Source organism: Dicentrarchus labrax, unplaced genomic scaffold (assembly GCF_905237075.1).
Source record: "Dicentrarchus labrax unplaced genomic scaffold, dlabrax2021, whole genome shotgun sequence".
Lineage (NCBI taxonomy): Eukaryota > Metazoa > Chordata > Actinopteri > Moronidae > Dicentrarchus > Dicentrarchus labrax.
This window is the reverse complement of record NW_026136712.1, coordinates 16149503-16170911: the sequence shown is the minus strand read 5'-3', so window position 1 is coordinate 16170911 and position 21409 is coordinate 16149503. Positions and strand designations below refer to the sequence as shown.

The following is a 21409-nucleotide window of genomic DNA, read 5'->3' as shown; positions in this document are numbered from 1 at the left end:
ACTTGCCACGTTTGTTAGATTATGATTAACACTGAAGGTTAAGAACAATACTCCATACTTTGTTTTTGTATCAAAATGCAAATTAAGCTGCTGTGCCTCTGACACAATTTCCTGACAACAGACATAACCATACATTTTTGTGAAAAAATAATTTATGTGTTTCAGTTATTACTGGCACAAATCTAATACATTTTAATTTCTATTATTGGTTTTGTGTTGGAGATAGCTACTGTGCAAAGCCTTGCTTCCACAATCATCCAAATACTGCAATGTGAATTTGTTAGTATGATAACAAAGCCCTTTATCATCACTGCCATGCGCTGTGTATGAAGACAGTAGTATTTATTATTAACACTGCTGTGAAGTAGATGGTTTTCTTACATACACTAATAAATCCATGGGGCCATTACAAGAGCAGTGAACGGTGTGACAAAACTTTTGCTGAAACAGAAATAGGTCCACGGTGAGTACTGCCAGCATAAGAGGTCTCACAGAGTGCTCATTAGTGCTTCTTGGTCAACACATGAAGTATTAAAAGTGCAATGGCTGTGCACCTCACCAATCGTCTGCAGCAGTGATGTGGCAGCTGCCTCTCTTTCTACTAATGACTCATCCACTCTCGCATTCAGGGAGCCCTGTGAGAATTTCCTCCAAGGTGTTTTGAAGAACCTCCGTTTTCAAGATCTCATGGATATTTGAGAATATGTTGAGGCAATCATTAGCATCAGAATAGTATACTCTCCACACACACAAAGCACACACCTATATAAACTACACCCAACCATATGTGCTCAGGAGACAAAGTGGACCGGGCTGAAAAATAACAGAGCTCATTTGGAAGCTGTAGAGTGAGATGCCAATCACAGCTTTGGTGTAACCTGCTGAACTCATCCATCAATCAGCATCAGCATCCCTCATATTGCTGCGAGCCCCCAGTCCCACTAATGGACGCAGCTAAAAATGTATGTGGTGCGGTACATTACACGTGTAAAAATAACCCTCTGTTGTCACAAAAACACATGTAACTTTGCTACACTGCAGACTGAATAGGACTAGCGAGGGATCCCCAGGAAAATCAGGATTAGTTCCATTACACTATTATTTCAGGCATTCATGTATGAACACAGTGAGTGTGTTTAACCATGATTGTGTTGCTCTCATATTTCACACTACCCATTATGAGTGCTTCAAAATTAAACAAGCTCTTCCCCAATACCTCCAATGAACCATGCTTTAAAAAAAGGTTTCTGGCTATCTTGCCTGCACCAAGGTGGTTTATGAGGTTGTTTCCAGTTTTTTTTTTTTTTTAAAATACACAATCCATCTATTAGTCCAATTATACTGCTAAGAGAAATAATTTTAAAAACAAACGTGTATTTTTTGGCTGTCAACCCAGTTATTAAAAATGTATTTTTAAAAATGACATCTAATGCCAGCAGCACTAACAGACAGAATAAATGCATAAATTAAACCCTGTTGTTTAATGTCATTGTTAAAAGTCCTTTAAAATTAATTCAGCACCTGAAGAAAAGTGCCTAGTTAGAGTATAAAAACATACCCACGCTATAACTGTATTGTACAAACTTTTAAAGCGATTAAAACATGCATTAAAATAATAAATAAAATATAATTAATATTCATGTCAGCTATACAGTGGCGCACAGAGTAGGCTATATGTTGGCCTTTTGGTATTTTTCTAATTGAACCCCTTCCTTGTAACTTCACCTACTTTTTTTCTTGTTAAATAATCCCCTGAAATAGAGAGAGTGGAAGCTGAACGGGACAGTGTGACGCCGGGTTTTTTGAGGAAGTGATAATAAATGACAAACACTAACAAAAAAAAAAGCTTCCCAACCCCCCCCGTGCAGAAGATGAAGCAGTTAACACAAACAACCAACAAAAACTAAACAGTTACAAGTGGCCAGATACACAGCTAGTTAGTTTGTAGCGGAGGCCCCATAACACAGGAAACAGCGCTATAACTAGGCGCGCCTCTCAACAATTCCCAATCCACACACACACACACACACAGTCCTCTTCCTCTTCCTCACAATAGACACACATTCCTTGTTTAGCGTTTCATGCAAAACTAGCTGACAAATCACCGACATATAACATTTGCATTCCCGCCGTTTAGGCAAATGCGACTCCCAACAATCTCGCGCACGGCCGTGTGAGAAACAATACAGCCGGGTCGCCTTTTCTAATCACAATCCTTCCCAAAAAAAACTTGTGCAATCTGAGAGCAGAGAGAGAGAGAGAGAGAGAGAGAGAGCTAGGACGAGCTAACGATGGAGCATGCAAGTTTTCTTACGTACCAACACCATACTTCTCCTTTTTGGTGGGCACCCAGCGAGACATTCTCAGTGTCGAGCCTTCCCCGAGTGGTCGTCTAAGCCCGTGTGAAAAGGTCCAGATGAGACCCCTTGATGTTAATGTGGACTTTTTTTTTCAGTTTTCTCTGAGCTTTGGGGAGCTACTCCGAGCAGCCATTTTCCACCAGTGACAGGACGCTCCGCAAGGGGGAGGAAGGGATCACAAACTTTTTCACCCTGTAGGCGTCCTGCTAAACTTCCACTGCAGTTTAATCCTAGAGGCGGATACTTGTAGCCTTGTATGATTGAAAACTTTGATTGATGATGTGTTGACTCTACATTCATCTGTAGCAGCATATTATTAGAAATAGGCCTGTGAGTCCAACTGGTGATAAATAAAACGATGGGTGAACTATATGACCCTCGCCACATCCAATACATGAAAACAAACCTTTTATAGTTATTTTCTTCACATAAATCACTTTTATAGTAAGCTGAATTAAAAATGTTAGGGTACTGTGAAGATAAATAAAATGAATCCATATATGCTGCATATAGCCTATGAATGTGTATACATAAACTGCCTATATAAAGTAATCTAGTACTTTAAGCCATTGCCTTTGCAATGTTTGCATTTGTTGGTCATTGTTGCTTTTATGTCTACTACTTCTTTGTTTGCCTTTACCTGTCTTTGTTCAGCTTTGTTGAGCTTGTTTTTAGCTGTAGGTTTATCTCTACCTTCCTGTAAATGGTTCTCTGTGTAAGTACATAGAGAGTAACAGAGTCAGATTCCTTGTTTGTGTCCACACTTGGCCACTAAAGCTGATTCTGATTCTGAAAATGAATAGCAACACTAAATGCCTTGGTTTGGTTTTACTCTGCCATAATAACATGCACAAGGATAGGCCTACATAATGCACAAGACAAACAATACACAGATATAAAAAAGAACTCAATGGAGTATGGGATTAATATATATATATAATGATAACCAAAGTAAGCAATACTAATACTACTAATAGCAATGGTAAATACACACAGAGATATGGATAAGTCTGCATATGATTAAAAATAAGATGGATGAAGTACAGTTAGGATAAAATTACTTTTTATTTTCTATACAGGCTGTTAGGGACAATGAAGCAGTTGTTAGAAATTAAAATTCTTCTGCTTCACTTAACTTGAAATAAATAAATAATTAGTAAAGACCACACTAATTGCACTCATGCTGTTTCAACTTATTTAGAATTGTCATTAAACTTACAGTGACATTTCTTTATGGTGTTACTCTGGTAAAACTCACATACGCAGAAGTTGTATCCCTAAATTGGCTCAACCACAGAATTAGAATTCATGTGTTCTATCTCAATGTTCTTTCTTTTTTGTGCTTAATGAGGGCGATATATAGGCTCCTAGGAGCCTAAGTGAGGCTGTTATTCTGAGCAGTGATGTGTTGAACTAATAAGAGTTGTTCCTCAGAGCTGCAGGGGCTAAATAAAAGACATCAGAATGATGCACCTGGTGCACGCATTTGAATCAACTCATCTTTATTCATCTTGTCTGCACAAATATCGCATCCTGTGGTTGCTTCCCATGTTTTCGGGATGTCTCTCAAACCTATGACCCCATGCCCTCCTTTGCTGTCTCTGCTTCCACTTGTCATGTTAGAAATTTACCAGCAGAGGGCACTACAGCATTCAAACTTTTTCTCATACACAAGATGCTCCTTTTTTTAAATCTGTTCTTACACCATTTAGTTTTTAGTTTAATGCTATCTCCCAGGCAGAGCAGACAAAAAGCAAATTCCTTTAAAGCATTGCATATTCCTTCTGCATGTTGCTCCTCGGTTTGATAAGGTGTCTATAAGCAGGAATCAAGTCTGCTAATTTTTTGATAAGACAGAGATATCTTAAATATTATTTAAGATATCTCTGTCTTATTGCTGTCTTTCAAAGACATTTCAAAAATGTTATTTCACCCAGTGGGACTGAAGTTGCTTTGTAACACACTGTTAATCCACTGAGGAACACTGAAATTCATTAAACATCAAAGCAACTGCTAATTCTTTTTTTTTTCTGGAAGAAGTTGTATCTTTGCTGATCTGTGTTTAACTGCGTCAAAATACAATCTAAAGCGGAATCTTGCCTCCAGCTAGATTCAAGTTTTTCTGTCTTGTAAATACCCTTCACTCATGCATTATGGGACATCATGTGGGTCACAGTTACTTATCCAAGAGGACACTGGCCCATTTTTAAGGCAGTCTTGCTAAAGTCACATGGCTTGAATAGAGGCTCGAGGATAGCAATGCCTCATCATCAGCCACCAACCACGAGATCACAGGGAAGAGCAGAAACAGGGGGAATTCAACAAAGAGGATTTCTGAAGCAGTAAGTGACTCATGGAATAACATGGATAATCTGCTCATTAGTGACGCTTTATCATTTGTAAGGACGCCTGAATGTCAGGAAGTTTGATTAGTTTTTTTAAACATTGTGTGCGTCTGACTTACATAAACCCAAAATTAGACTGTTTCATAATTAAAATGCTGAATGTTAATTATGTTCTTAGTCTAAATGGAGATCTTGTTACGTCATGAATTGCACCAACAAGTGTTTGTTTTTTCTTTAATCCCGCCCACCCCTTCTGTCTCTTGCCATCTCCCTCTCTGTATTGGATATTCAGCCCTTGTGCTCAGTAACTCTTTTGTTCACCAAAGCATCCCTCACATTGCTATATGCCTGACTGGAGACAGTACCCACTAGCACCTAGTTTATATCAAGACAGAGACTGTTTACTTCCGAGGCACTAAGGACTGAGGAGACTTGGAAGCAAGTGAAAAAGGATAGTTTGTCAATAACTGGTAAGTTGTAGTATCAGCGAATCTGTAGAGTGGTGTAATGAAAGCATAACATTGTAGTCTGTCATGAACTAGAATGATTTGCAGTTATTTGTCATTCTGAACTGTACTCTGATACCTTCTCATAACAGATCCGTAACAAAGATGACCTCCAGCATTCTGGTAGCTACTAATTCCTTGCAGTGCATTTCTGGCATGCCTCATGGTAAGAAGTCCAATTGAGCCAGGGGATTCTCATTAATACCTCCACTGTAAAGGGCTTTTATTGTAGGCTGAAACCCTAGAGCTGTGAGTGGTTACCTGAGCTCCAGAGGGATGACTCTCCGCAGGCCAGCTGCCCACCTACGAAGAGCTCCGGGTTGGAGGAGATCAGGAGATGAGTCCTATTGGGAAAGTTCAATAGCAGAGGGTGAGGTTTTGCCCCGTGTTTCTCGCCCCCCACGTCCACCTCGGCCCCAAAGTGCCATTGAAGGGGGCCAGCTGGACGGCTGGCTGGAGCACCTGCAGAGGATGCAGAGCGACCTTCTCAGAGCCCCAGTTCAAGATCAGGTTCCAGCTTTCAATGATCGAACAACATCCATGCCTGCTCTCGACAAAGAGCCCACCGGACGTGCCTGGAGACAGTTGGGGATTCCCTCCTTCAGCAGAGGTTCATCTTCATGTGGTAGTCCCAGCCTGTGTGAAAGTTCGCTGGGCAGCCAGGAGTCCCTCCAAACTGGGTTTTTTTCTCCTCCAGACCGCAGAGGAAACTGGGAGCGAGCTCATATCATGCAGGCCCCAGGGAAGGAGCAAGCTCAGCTCAGTTATCTTGCCCCAGTTAAAATTGGGTGGCTGCCTATCCAAAGAAAAGTGATGATGGCTGATGCTAGCAAACAAAGCCAGTGTTTGGACCACTCTGCTGGCCAGGTAAAACACTTAAAACACCCAACAAAGCTTTAAGTATATTCACATAGTTTTCTAACAGAGCATTTGCTAATTGAAGATACTCTAGAACTGGAATTCTGCAACTGTACCAACTAAATGTATGCAACTCAGGTTATTTTGGTAGTTGTAGGCCTCCTTACTGTTATTTCGGAGCACTGAGAATTCTTGTCTCAGAGAAACCTCGTAGAACAGCTGTAGTGTCTGCTCTTTGGGGTATCAGCCTTTTAAAATAGGCCGTTGCAAAGACGCTTGACTGATTTACCCTGGATTTGGCACTGACATCCTCTCAGGGTGTGTGATTGTGATTCTTACATGTTAGTTAGACAGTGTAAGCTCTGCAAGTCTAAAGGTAAAGTGCTGTGTAATGGAGGTGATGGTGCGTAGTGCCAAGCAAGGAAGACTAAAACACACACAGTGCCACAGAGAGCCATTTGTAGTCAAGTCTCAGTTACCCAGGGAGAAGGCAGAGCTCCGGCATCCTTTGAAAACAGCTTACTCTGCAGGAACTCCACACATTCTCGAAAGGTTTACGACTCATTTGGAGCTCTAGATATAGAGCTTTATGCCCTGAGAGGACACAAGTCAGTGTACAGAGAAAATTCAATGGGAGTGTTACCCAGTGAACTGATAATATGACTTCAAAATCGATAAGTTGCTGTGCTGTACCAGAGATTTGACTGAACTGATGCACAAAGCACATCCCTTCCCTTGTGACTCTTCACTGAAAAGAAATAATTATGTGAAGTCAGTGTTGAGATTTTGGGGATTTTCACCACAGTAGTTTAAATCAAAGGTTGGTTTAACTGATATTTAAGAATTATAGTTCTGAGATATTATGGCTAAAGGAGTAATTAAAAACAAATTTTGGGCAAATACACACTTTCTTTGCCAAGAGCTTTTTTACATTTAAATGTAAACAACAGATTACGTGTTAATTAGTGAGCATTAGAGGTGATTCATACAAACATAGAGTGATATGTGATATCAATCTTCTCATCTAACTTTCAGAAAATGAACAAGCGTTTGTCTCAAAAAGAATTATTTTAAATATATCAATTTTCTACCAAACAAAATAAACTTTTTAAGGCCAGACAATACTGATGCAAAGGTACTTTTTTAAATGTGAAATCAAGTCTGCTAATTGTGTTTACAGATGAAATTGAAACAACCCATCACTCCAACATTTCAAAAGAATCGAGCAACAGCCAACAGGACCCAGGGTATGTAACATACAATTTGCTCTATCAGTTTACAATTACTTGTATAACAACAGAGTTTTTACAGTTAAGCATAGTAAATTTTTTTTTAAAAAAAGCCCAATTATGCTAGTATGCTCATTATGTTATACCTTGAAGCAATACAAGAAACCAGATTTAAAAACATGACAAACTCTCTTGCACAACAGAAAATTCCCTGAAACACACAAAGGTTCCATTTCAGTTGATTTGTAGTGCCTGATCAGTGCTAGAACAAATATGGCCACAGGGTAACTGCAGAGGCCACGTTAGCCAGAGGGAGAACAACAGCTTATTTCAGGGCTGGCTTGCCACACAGTTTACCTGCCTCTAATCAGCTCCTTGCAGCAGTGTTGCCCCTGTCCTCTTTCGAACACTCCACACTGACTGGATGATCACTTTACAACAACACAACACCCCCAAAAGCAAAGTCAATTTCAAGTACAACTGGTCCTGACTGTTATGCCACGGTGTACTGCAGTATTGCAGGTAAAGGAAATAGACACTATTAGGCTTTAAAAGGGTGATGGAAAGAGATGAGGGAAGCAGAGGGATAAGGAGAGATGCAGGCTGATTGGAGAAGGAGCCCTGTTAATCTTTGAACATGGCAGCCCCACGTTCTCTGGGTTTGATCTGAGGTTTGATCTTCCAACCTTGTACATAGATTATCCTGGCAAAGCTAAGGCTGCTTGTCGAAATCAGAGCAATCCATCCATGGCAGCAAGGAACTTTGATAGGAAGGTGTTTTAAGAACCATAAACCTTATTAACATCATACACTGTTGGTTAAAAGCTACAGGCACAGGCTATACTGACATATTGAAAGGTATAATCATGGTAGACTGTTATTAATAATAATTTTCCATATGGCCTATAATATAATTGTTGAAGCATATGTTATATAAGCATCATTATGTGCATTTGACACATACTATTTCTGGTGATGATTTATCTTAGAAATTATAAATAAATGATAAATCTCTTGCCAGTCAATAAAATTGGCCATAAATATTCATATTTTTAGTTATTTCACTCTGAATAATAATACATTGCAGGTGCACATACACAAATTGGCCATGGCTGAAATCCCAAAAATGAGTTGAAGAAAGATGATCAACAAGAAACTAAAATCTTTATGCAGGACTGCATCCAAATATGCCTTGTTTTGATGCGAGTTGCTTTTGCTCAGCTGTCAGTACATTTAAATCCATAATTCCAACTGTGAAAACTAAATGAAAGAAAATTAGAAATTCCAACCACAATTATTCCAACAAGAATTGACTCGGTTACACTCCAGCTAGCAAATTATCCCACCTCTTTTCTATCCCTTTTCCCTCTCTTTCTGGTTGTTGCTGGCAACCCTTGCAGAAATACTTTTAATCAGACTTGAGGTCTCATTGCAGACACTTAGTGCTCTCTGCCTCCATAAAAGTCACATTTTACAAACTTAAAATGGCCTGATGTTAATGAGCAAATGATAATAAAATTGGATCTTGTGCTCCAAGGGCCTTCATGTTTAGACAAGCTCGCCAATTTTCACCCTGCTCACACTTACTATTTAGATAAAACTCATGAGGATGAGGAATAAATTGGGCGGGTGGGGACTTCAGAGGGTATTTACCATATGGCCTTGCTTCTTTATTTTCCTCTGGGATATTAAGGTCAGCTGTTGAGTCAGAAAAAAGGTTATTTGAGCTCTGGAGGTAATGAGAGAAGCTCTTTGAGGGGGTCCATATGTTGGCGTCTGGCCCTTTATAGAGAAATAAATTAGACATATAGTGATGACAGCAGGTGGAACAATGTGTCAGAAAGAGTAGAGTCCTTTATGGTACCTTTAAAGACAGATTTTTTTTGTTTTTCAGCTGTAATCACATTTGCAAAGTGGTGCAATTTTCACCTTGTCTCTTGTTTTCTCCCTTAAAATGAAAAAACACCACGGATTATCCACACAGCATTCAAGGGTTATCCCAAAGTGAGAGCCAGTCACCATGGTAACAGCAGCAGGTGTAAATGCAACCAGGCAGGCAGTCATGGGGGGAACAGAGTATCAGTCAGGGCTGAGAGGCAGACCAGTCAAGTTGCTCTGTCTCCTGAGGAAGCAGAGAAGTGGCTCCGGGGTGGTTCTAAATTCACTTTGCTGTGCCAACGTCAATTATTGACAGTGTCAACATTGACATACAGTCAGGGGAATGCCTAACTTCTGTGTGTGTGTGTGTATGTGTGTGTGTGTAAAAGAGAAAGAGAGAGAGAGAAAGTGTCATGTCTTGTGGGGAATGTGTCAGTGGATTTGTTTTGCCTTGATACATAGATGAAGAGGTGGAGAGAAGTCGCACCAGTCTGAGCGCTTTGGGTGTGAGGACGTGGCAGACACCTGATCAAGACTCTCCCATTACTAAACAGGTAACTGATAACACCTCTAGTATGATCGTTTTTGTATACTGAGCTCAGGATAAACCAGAAGATAACACTATAATGGTAGAATATTATGATATATGTTGTGAATATTATGTTTGTGTCTGTTAAGCACATAGTATGTCTGTGTTTTTGATACTTATGCCACTTTCTAACCATGATAGATTTAGTGTTTCAGTGTTGGGCCTCATTTATAAACACTGTGTTGAAAATAGTCTAAACTACCAAACTAGTTTTTCATTTTGACTTAATTTAGTTTAGTCCTGGACTCCTGAACACATTCTGACCCCTCATTTATGTGACGTGAGAGTCTCATTTACAGTACATGAAGATATACCAGAAATGTATCAGTTATGTTGCAAGCCATCCCTTTAAAAGGGAAATGAGACATTTATGATAGAGCAGTCCAAGGGATGAAAGATGAAAAACTTCAAGAAAAGCTTTTCTATGGAACTTGAAAGAGTGGCTTAACAAATCAGAGAAAAACATATAAGGTCAAAGCCTCTCCAAACAATGCCTCGTCTGAATGCAGAACAGTCACTGAAAAAAAAAAAGAAATGACTTGTGATCAACTTTGCTTTGTGGACCATTATCAGCACAGATGTCAGTGTCTGTGTGCTCTCTGCTGCAGCAGCATTTAGCCAATGCAAAATTAGACATTTTGTACAGATGACAAACTAGTCTAATTTTTGCCTGATACAAAATTTAAATGGACTAAATTCCTGCCACCTTAATTACTACTGTCATTATAAATTTGATTATAATTTGAAAAATATATCAGTGTGCTAAAGTAAGAATATATAAAAGAGATAACAGACTATTTACCACTCTAAGTATTTTGTTGACAGCTACAATGTGTTGGGTAAAAGCATGGTCAGAGCTTGTTGAAATTCCTCAAACATAAGTACAAATGTCAAAATCTCATACTTTGTTCATTTTCAAGTGATTACTGCCATGGTTTATGCAACATTGATAAAGGAAGGATCAGGGAGGTTTGTCGCACCATAAACCTGCAGGCAACAGGGACATATCAGCTTTTCTCCATGCTCTATAAACACCATCAGAATCCTCTAGCCCAAGGACCAGATTTTTTTTTTTTCTTTTTTGCTTCTCAGTTTCTATTGAGGATAGAGTCTCATTGTGATTCCGTGAGGGATAAGTCACACTGTGTGCTGGCTTTGCCTGCTGCTGCTTCCATTGCTACTGGGGCATTCACTGTGTCAAGCATGGGGAGAGTCATCTGACTAAAGAACAAACAGCAAAGCCCTGAAGAAAGACAAGACAGCTGACCTGCTGTTGAAATGTAGTATTAGAGAGATGTCATACTGTCAATATCTTATACCGTATTAAATTAGGTTATGCTCAATTTTCTGCATTTGCTTCTTGAAAACAGGAGCTCAAATTGGTAAGACGAATTTACAGCATGTTTTGTATTGTGTTGATTAATGACAAAACATTTAGCAAGAGACATTAGCAACAACAGGAGGGTGGGATGGGGTTTCTATGCATAATTAAGAATATTTATCACAAAGAATCTCTTTTATCCACACGATGTAGGTGCCAGAAACACAAAGCTTTCCAGTTAACGAAGGGGACAGATCTGTGGGCTGGCAAACTCTGAGAAGAGGCTGGAACACCAACAGGGGGTCAGCTTTCCCTGGAGGCAGTCAGTCCAACGATCTCCCCACAGGGACCAGCTCAGACCCCAACAGGAAGTCCCTTCTGATGAAAACAACCAGCATAGAGCCCCTTAAGAATAGTCTACGTCGAACAACTTCTGCTGATCCCTGCAAACCACACACTCTGCAGCAAGGGACAAGCAGCACAGAGACATATAAGTCATATACTCCTTTGCATAGGACAACCAGTGTTCAGCCTATAAGGGCAACAGCCCCACTGTGCAGAACAAACAACAGCTCACATCCCTCGCACATACAGACAAGCTCTGCTGTGACTACAATCATCCCTCAGAACAAAGCCGGCTTCTCCTCCATCACCATCTCCTCCAGGAAAGTGACCAGATCGGCCAGTTTACCTGGCGCCAAGAACCGCAACCACTCTTCCCAGTCAAGTGAATCCCCTTCGCCACCACTATCCCACCAGACCATGGACCCAAACTCCAGGCAGGTTACAGTGCAGAGGAAGGCCACTATAGTCAAAGTGACTGAGCAAAGGGTGATGTCCAGCCCCAGCACAATAAGGGCGGGGACCCCAACAGCTAGCAATGCTTTGGACACAGTCATCCACAGAAGAAAGGCTACCATCATCAAAGTAACAGAGCACAGGGAGAGCTACAATCCAGCCAAAGTAGGATCTGGGATGAGGCACCCAGAGTACAGACACAGCTACACAGATGGAGTGTACAAAGAAAACAGCATGTGGAGTCATGGAAACCATTCACAACACAATACAGCACCTTCGTATCACCATCTGGACTCAAAGAGACCAAACTCTGCTGTAGCACCAAATACATCCACTTCAGATGCAGAAAAAAATGGTGAAACACTACACAGGTCCACACTGAGTCTTTTTGTGAGCACCCCCCCTGCTATCACACCACCCGCTCCCTCAGAGGTTTCTCTGAGGGCTGTTGGACGGAGATCGGACAGGCCGTGCAGACCACTGAGCTGCTATGGCAATGTGTTTGGACACACTGAACCAAGCAAGGAGAATGTGACACAACCAGCTGCCAGGAAATGGAGCTTTGCGCTTCCACAAGAGACCATTATCAACCCTGTGAACTCCGACAGTAGTTTGATCAGTCCTCGAACAGCAGTGAAAGAAGCAGGTCAGCAAGTGGCAGACACCCTTAAGCCAAACGGAGGCGGGAAAGAAATAGTGCCACCAGAGAATGCAGAGAGGAGAGCGTCCCCCTGTCTAACTCTCATCAAGGCCCCGGGTAGGTTCTTCTGTCCCACTCTGACAGTCTTCTTGTCAGCACACAGCCTCCCCTTGTCTCTGATCTCCATTTTCAAAGGATGGCACTGTCTAAATATACATTTCCTTTGTGCCATTTGTGTGTTCTAGCTTGAAGTTATTACACACACTTCAGCGTTCTACCGCCTGAAGTTTGATATTGTCTTTAACCTTTGATGTCTTATTGATAGGCATAATGAGATTGTATTGAGATGATTCCTTTATCTGCTGCCTTGAGTGCAATTGACACTCATGCCAGATATGTGCACCGATGTCAAATGGCATTGACTAGTTGCAGAGGCCTCATTGGCACCTACAGACTCTCATTTTCACCTTATTTTATTTTCCCACGCATCTCTTTGCATGTATAATCTATTCTAGTCCCCCTTTTCACTGACAGCACAGGCGAGGAAGAGAAATCACAAGCTGCTAAACATGGTGAAAATAAGGTATTAGGATGTGTTTTGACATTCAGATCCTGTAGTGCAGCTATTGCATCCAGTCTCACAAAGTTATCTATTTACTTGAATGGGTTGAGACTTGGTTTTTGGTTATGGTTTGACTTAGGTTAAGGTTAGTGAGGTTAAGGTTAATGAGTTGAGTCTGACATTTTGAAAAATGCACTTTTCTTGCCGAGAGTTAGATGAGAAGATCAACACCTCTTTCACATCTGTCCGTTGAATATGAGGTTACAGCCATGGTTAGCTTAGCTTAGCATAAAGACAGGAAACAGGGGGGAACAGCTATTGTGCTAACAGCACATTATATCTCATTTGTTTAGCCCAAAATAAAAATAGGACTATTTGTGGTTTTACAGGGGGTTATGTGTTGGACTATTTATTGACCCGGAGCAGTAACCGCCTGGAGTTTCCAAAGTGACAATCAGCTTTTAGAGGTTCTGAAGGGAGTTTCTCTCAGCTTCCAGTCTGTATGCTAAGCAAAGCTAACCATCTCCTGGCAATAGCTTCATATTTAATGTACAAAGAGAGTAGTGTTGTTTTTCTCATCTAACTTCAAGTCTTATCTCATCTTGTCCAAGTCACATTACAAGTCTACATAAGTCAATTGCATATCTAGTTGCAAGTGCTTTCAATCCTTTAGATACATAATCAAATATATAATATGTGGAGGCTTGCAAGGCTTGAATGTTGCTGTCTTATTAATCTTTTATTTCTCCAGGATTTTAATTTTTTTTTAAGAAAATTGCCTGCAAGTCCTCATTCTTGTGACTTAAGTGTGATTCAAATTGCCCCCTATATTATGGGGGAAAAAAATTGTTAGCTCAAGCTATTGTTTTCTGGTATTCTGAATATTCAGGTGAATTAGTAATATGAGGAGGGAGTTTTCTGCAGAGCACGTGTGTGTTTCTTTATTCATTATGTCTTTTCTCTGCGTAAAACTATTAATTACTCTTTAATCACATTCATTAACAGTGTCATCAATTAATTACAGAGGCCTGAGGCAACATAATTTAAATTCAATGTTTGATACACTCAACCTCCAAATGGCAAGACATCATGAAATTGGGTTAAAATCTGCCTGTGGTGCACAGCTGCCAAATCGTAGCTGAATATCAATCCCTGTCACTGTTTTACTTACTCTTCAGTTACATCAAAGTCCTCTTGCGTTTCAGATCCCCACTCACATCAGTCTCCAGAGGAAGTGCTGGCTCTCAATGCAGCTGCGATCATAGAAAATATCAAACTCCAAAGACAACTTAGTAAGAAGAAAACACCAAATGGCAATTCTGAGAAGGACTCCTCTGAATCACCTCAGGGAAACACCGGTATTATTACTTCTTTCTTCCCCTCATATGTAATCATAATTTCTACCCTTATAAAGCATTGATCTCTTTTACAATTAAGTGAAAATGTTGCAAGCTCAACACTTTCTTTTCAGAGCTACATCTTTGATTGAATCAATACACCTACAGTGAAATTCCTTGGCTCTTACATACTGTGCCTGTTTGATTCATACCAAGAAGCAATATGTCATGGCAGGCCCGGGGGGCTATTGGGCATTTGTGCATTTTGCTCAGGCAAGTGAAGCCAAGCCAGGTCTAAATGAAACACAAACAATTTGATTTTCTCTGCTTTGGTAGTGACAGATGAGGGGAAATGTATGAAGCCACGTCCAGTTCAAAACCCAGTCCAGCACCACAACCAGCCTCGTGCTGCATTTGTTCCACTGAGTCCTGATCCTAAAAGGTCACCTGAAACTATTTCTCTACAGGTGAGTTCAGAGGTATTTTTAAGCTAATAATACAAAAGTTTGGGGATTTCATTCTCCAAATAAGAATATTAAGCTACTTAAGATTAATAAGATTTGTGTGACCCTTTAGAGCAATGCAGTATCTATTTATAGCGTGCAGTATGTTTGTGTGTTGCAACCAGTATAACCAAACAGTGACTTTTCATAACGTTGGAAAAAATAAACATTTTGTTTTAGCAGACATTTTTTGTTTTTAAATTCCTATGTTGTTAATTATCTGACCCATCAGGTTTATCCTAACCCCCTTTGGGACTTTTCCACCCCCAGGCAGGAAACCACTCAAATACACTACAATGTCAGCAAAAGTGAATGATGTATTTACATTGGCTTTGGTGTTTTCCATGGGATGGCTCGGGGCTATAGTCTGGGCTGGGCTTAAATGTTTTGTTAAGAAGAGCAATATGTTTCTGGTTTTGGCAGGAAGCACTGCAGAGGTCCAGACCAGACTTCATCAGTCGTTCCCGTGGCAGAGTGCGAGAGCTAGAGCGAAGGACATATGAGAGGAGGGAGCTGGCAGATTTGGTAGACCCACAGGCAAATGCTGCTCTCAGGCAGAGGGGAGTCCACAGTGCCCGGTCTACCTCTCTGAATGGTATTGTGCCAACTTCTGCCCTCACCTCTCTCATCCACTGTACTGCCCATTGTCCCATTACAGCTGCAGTGGCTGTTTGCCACATGACCAATCTCACACATACAGGCACAGAACAAAGAGCAAGGGTGTAGTTTTTAGCCAATATGTGTTGTTTCATACATGTTGCTCAATTATACAATATATTCATGTTTATGTTTTGCTTGAAGGGGTGTTAAATCCATCAAAATCTACCACTGTTACTCAATGACAGGAAAATTAAGACTCTGTACAACTAAGTACAGGAATAAATTTGCAGAAATCACCTAGAAAATCTTAATTGATAAATAAAATAGCATGAATAAGATATACAAAGGCAATCATAAAGATGTGTTTTATGGATTGCGTGACAGGCCAGTATCTGAAATGTAATAAAAAGGACATTTACATCCTAATATATCATCTAAACTATTTTTGGGCCAACTGTAAAGAAAAAAACTGCCACTCCAGGCTAGGCAATGCCTAAATACAATAAAAGGCACTTAGAGTAAGATACGTAACAAATGGCTTTATGATTGCAGCACTGGATTTCACTGGAAATATTTCTGTGTCCTTCAAATGTCATTAAGCTCTCGATGCAGTGTTCTGTCTGAAGATATTTCCATTCAGAGTGCCAGGCTGCACAGTAAACAATAAAGAATTTAAAGATTTGTGACAGAGATTTTATAGTTCTTTCTGCCCTCTACTGGCCCTAACAGAAACATACACCAGTGGGTCAATGACAGCTTGAAAAGTGACAGATTTAGACCAGTTCAGTTTTAAAACATCCAATTACTTCACTGATGTTTTAATCAGTGTTTATTAACTTTATTAACAGCTCTTGATACAAAATTATACTTCATTAAATAATATAAATAATCTTGTCTGTTCTTTACGTCTTTTCAAACTCAAGGAAAAGCTAAAGTGATTCACTGCCAGTGAGTTTCAACTCATTCAGAACTGTGTGTGTGTGTGTGTGTGTGTGTGTGTGTGTGTGTGTGTGTGTGTGTGTGTGTGTGTGTGTGTGTGTGTGTGCATGCATGCTCGTGTTTCCAGATAACCTTTTCAAACCCAGAGATACAGCCATTACTGGAAGAGAGATGCAGCTCAGAACTAAGCGGTGAGTTCCATCTCAATCTCTACCGTGGCGCACTGTCAGATGCTTCTACTTTGTAGGCAGATTCATCCTTATCTCTTGTATTGCTTTCACATGTGAAGGCAAGGCTGGTATCTGTAACATCTCTATACAAAATAAGCCGTTTCTTGTTTCTCTGCCAAGACCTTGGCTCTAATTGTGTTTTTTCTTTTCCTTGCCTCACCTGTTTATTTTTGCTTGTTTATTTCTCCTTCCTGAAATATCCATCTATTGATTAGGAAGAAATATTAGAGTGAGGTGTGAGACTGTGGATTTATACGGAATACAGTCAAGTCCTGACCTGACTTGACTTGACTTGACTACAGATTATAGTGTTGCAAGTTACATGGGAAGTGAATGACTGTGTCCCAACATTCAGAAATGATTACATTCAACCATAACAAAGACTTTTTGTTATAATTGTATGTGACTCAGTTCTTGGTTGACAAATGGTAATAAATCATAGTAATAAATAGATACATGTGAAATTCCAATTTTGTTACAGTACACTTGCAGAAGTGAAGAGGAAAAAAGAGGAAGAGAAGAAGAGAGAGGAGTGTTTGACCAACAGACAGCGAGTTGAACTTTTCAAAAAGGTAATCCCTATATGTTTTTGTCAAAACACAGATACATTAAACCATCAACAATGATTAAAAGGGAGAAAACAACTGTATATCGTAGGGGTTAATATGTTACATAGAACAAGATCCATCTTCTATTACTGCAAAGAGACAGATTCTTCTAGTGGTCATATCTTACTATTTAAGCACCAGACCTGCCTAAATTGATCTCCTTGAAGTTGTTAGAAATGAATATGTATGCAAAAATGATGCACTGAATCACCAAATCCCTGAAAATATGAAATATAGCAAATAACCTCAAAACATCTCTCCACAGTGTTAACAAGTAGGCTACTTGTCTGAGACACTGAACAGAACATTAATTGTGAATATGACTCACACGCAATTGAGCAAGTAATAACACACCTTTCTCCTACAAGCTCAATTAAACCTTGCAAAGGGTGAAACATTTTGCACTAATGGCCAACACTAAAGGGCTGCAGTAATGATGCAGCTTTTTCTCTCTTCACAGCAGGGCAGCTGTTGAAAATAATGGTTTCAAATTGCCTGCCAACTCCATTATGGCTAACTGGACCGACTGGTGTTGAATGGGACCAATGAGGTTGAACTTAAGGCATGTTAATACAAAAACCTCAGAGACACCAAAACAAGTGGTTGGATGGGATGCACAGCATATGTTTATTCTCTGATTAACAGTGATTAGGGTATTTTCCCCCTTTAATAGTGCTCTGATGTTACAATTTGTTAATGTTATTAAGTGCACTCTTTACTTTCGGTAACTCGTCTTAGAGGTGATCTTTGATTTTGTGTTGCCGTACTGATTGCAAAGAAATAGTATAGATGTAAATTTGAAGAAAATTTAAGTTTAGCTTATTATTAAATAGTCACATTTCACTAAATATTTAAGCTGCTGAAGCATTTCTTGAGCTTGTCTGTGCTTTTAGAACAATGACTTTATTATTCCACCAGATGTCGCTGTTGCCAAACTTTTGCAAAACTACACTTTGGCTGCATTTTCAACATGGAGGCGTATTATTAGTTGTTTTTTTTTAATCGCACAGTCAATAATTATCGCCCTTTACAGAACAGGTTTTGAACTGCTATAGCAATTTTAGTCCCTCTCTTCCACACTGCACCCCACATCCTTTCTCTCATTATGGAGAGAAACTGAACAGTCTCATTGTGCTGAGTGTATGAGGCCTGTGTTCCTTGTGAAACAAAAGGCCCTTCAGTGGCAGAGAGAGCTACAGTGCAGTGCCACCATTCAGCCGAGCTGCAGACAGTGTGGGTGCCCACACACAGCTGCTCCACCTACACTGCTGCTGTGGCAGATAACACAGACGAAGAGGGCCAAAGCCAGAGATCCAGCAGGTCCTGAAAGAGGAGCTGGAAACCTGAACAGTGTGGGTGAGAGGACGGCAGGGACCAGGCTTTACTCCTGTTTCTGTACAGGACTGTTTGATTCCCATCTGAAGCTGGGAGAGAATGTGTTTTGCTTTTCTGAGAACTAGAGCGTTGATCTATAGCCCTCATTCTGTCATAGGCATTTTAGTAATCTGAGTATTTTGTTTTCTTGTTGCAGAGACTGTTGGATCAGATTCTTCAAAGGAGCAACAGCTGAATGATGCACAACAGATGAAGATTATGACACGCAAAGCCTGTAGCATTGTATAACAGACTGATGCAGTTACCTTTGCTCTTTGACAGTGCTGAATATGAATTAAAATGTCAGTGTAGGTACTGATATAACCAACCCCTTGTTTTTTTTCTCTTGTGTATTAGCATTACATTTGAGTTTCAGAGCTTAACATCTGTTTTTCTGAAAAATAAATCCATGGCAATCTTTCAGAAACCCAGAAGGTCCTTTAACATCACTTACCTCTGTTTTGAAGGTTTTTCCATAACCTTCAAAGACTCTTCTGCCCATCTGGATAAAAAAAAATCTATTCTAAAGCACAATAAAAAACAAAGTAAACTGTTTCCCTTGTTGTGACTCTACTATAATTTCTAACCCAACAAAAGTCCTTACTCATTTTGTATGACACTACATGAATATAACGTTAACACAGATATACATGATAATAAAAAGTTAATTTTGTACAAATACAGAAAGGAGATATGTCCATCAAAAATGTTTTTTTATTGTGCAGTAAACTAAATATATTTGATTTAGTTGGCCAGAAAAATCCTTCTTGAAAAGATTTTTGAAATATCTTCAGAACAACATTGTTGTTAAATGATCTTCTGGAGTTTTGAAAGATTGCCATATAGTTTTCTTTTGAGAAAAAACAGATGCTTATGTGTGGGATTCAGCTGTCCTAGCTGCGCTTGTGGTATGCCATTACAAATGAAGATGGCCAAAATGGATGCACTGTATGAAATCCTGGCTCAACGTTCTGCTTTGGTTGTAATCAGATATCACCTGGTAAGCACACTGACTGATACCCTTTTGATGTAACATCTAAACCAGTGATGTATGCAGTGTATCAGCGTTATCTTGTTTCTTGATTGCAAATTGCCTTTATTTCCAGACTACTTCATGTAATGGGATGCAGAGTAACCTCTCCCTGCACGATAAAGTGCTGATGTCCTCACGCAGCCACTTTCACATGATCTCATGTGATGTGAAGCAGTGATATAAGACAGAATCATTCATTATGCCTCACAGTCCCATCCAGGACAGTCTTCACCCACCATCCTCATTATACAACCAACAAGCAGAAAGAAGCCTGAAGTGCGCTCTGCCATCATTCAGCGCCAGCTATTAGCTGTAAGATGGAGGAATGTGACCTCTTCTCACTGGAAATGCCTCGTTAATGGACAGTGCCGATTTTGAATGGAGCTTTTGTCTCTGTCTTTGTCTCATGATGGACTGGGGTCTGCCATTGCAGATTTAGATTTGTGTGTTTTGATCCAAAGAGAATGTGCTCAGAGTGCTGATGCACAACATGATGGAGCTGGGCATAAATCAAAAGTGAGACGTGTGAATATTTATTTTTGGAATAATTGACAACAGAGCAGATGCTCTTTTCATCATTCCTAATTGTTATTGTACTCATTAGCCTTTAAGTTGGAGTTCTTTCATAGTCCAGCTGTTTCATACATCTAAATTTGCACTGATGTCTCGGAGAAGACAGACGAGTGCTTCTGACTGTTTTTGTAAACCTTATTTCGTGTCAGTGCACATGCGTGTGTGTGTATTTGGATGGGAGTAGATTGTTAATAACAGCATTTGTGGTTCATAATTGTTTTCTTCTTTCTAAAATGAATCATTTCATCTAGAAAGTATAATAAGACAACTATGAAGCATAGCTGCTGCTTGAGGAGGGTTATAAAGTGTGTGGTTTTCTCTATTGAACTTTACAATGGTCTTACTATTCAGTGTAACATAAAACATAATTGACTTTATGTACTTTGTATGTATTTTATATTTGAGTTGTGTTTAGATAGCTTGTTTAATTTTCTTCAAAATGTGACTATAAAAGTTGTTTCTTGTCACTCGTGTGAAGTTGTGTTTTTTACCAAACTGCATGGACATAATAAGAGAGGTTAGATGGAATAACTTCCATGAAGCTGGGATTTATTATTGAGCACTATCTGTCCTAGCACACTGACAGAAAGTCCTATTTTACTCCTTGGTCCCCTCTGCACCTTATCATCATCCTCCAAGCTCCCCTTGGTTCTTAAAAAGAGCAAAAGATCAGCTCTTTGTAACATCCCATAGCCGAATGTTGAGTTCCAGTAAAATCAGCATGCAAAAAATACTCCTCAGTATTTCTTTTATTTCCATCCATATTTGATCCTTAAGGAAAAGTTTTTAGAAATGGAGGTTTCTGAGCTTCATGACACTAGGCTGCACACTATAGTTCCTATATTTCAAATGGTGTAAGTCAGCAATTGGATGTGCTGCTGTGACTTTACCTCCAGTCTCCATGCTGGGAGACAGACTGTTCCTGAAAGGCTGTACTTTAATTTTCTCAAGCTGCTGGAGAACAAGCTTTCAGGAACCCAGCCAGCATGATCAGCCTGTTTTCTGCGTGGATGGCCATGAGTGCAAACACTGAAGAGCACAACTGATTTACGTCTAGTGTTTGAATGGGCCATGTACATTATATAGGTCCATGCAGTAATATTTTAGTGCATCACAGTGCCTTGAT

General features: G+C 39.9%; 2 protein-coding genes across 6 annotated transcripts in view; one reads left to right on the top strand and one right to left on the bottom strand.

The window, feature by feature from the left end:
* Window positions 1-2531, bottom strand: part of dock1 (dedicator of cytokinesis 1) — a 176579-nt gene extending 174048 nt beyond the window's left edge. For all 4 annotated transcript variants that reach the window (XM_051417283.1, XM_051417285.1, XM_051417282.1 and 1 more), the window contains exon 1: window positions 2319-2531. In XM_051417283.1, coding sequence (XP_051273243.1) covers window positions 2319-2361 — 43 coding nt within the window. In that variant the 5' untranslated portion in view covers window positions 2362-2531. The remainder of the gene's footprint in view (window positions 1-2318) is intronic.
* A 2109-nt stretch (window positions 2532-4640) lies between these two features.
* cunh10orf90 (chromosome unknown C10orf90 homolog) lies at window positions 4641-20750 on the top strand. Of its 2 annotated transcripts, XM_051418440.1 has the most exons (13): window positions 4641-4702; window positions 4998-5175; window positions 5304-5821; window positions 5909-6078; window positions 7250-7316; window positions 9639-9730; window positions 11300-12641; window positions 14292-14444; window positions 14760-14890; window positions 15350-15521; window positions 16593-16656; window positions 17177-17267; window positions 18835-20750. In XM_051418440.1, exons 3-13 carry the CDS (start codon window positions 5488-5490, stop codon window positions 18871-18873), a joined length of 2655 nt encoding a protein of 884 aa, XP_051274400.1. In that variant the 5' UTR covers window positions 4641-4702; window positions 4998-5175; window positions 5304-5487; the 3' UTR covers window positions 18874-20750. The 2 variants fall into 2 exon arrangements, with proteins under 2 accessions (XP_051274400.1, XP_051274399.1); XM_051418439.1 differs by having other exon boundaries at window positions 5304-6078.
* The last annotated feature ends 659 nt before the right edge of the window (window positions 20751-21409 follow it).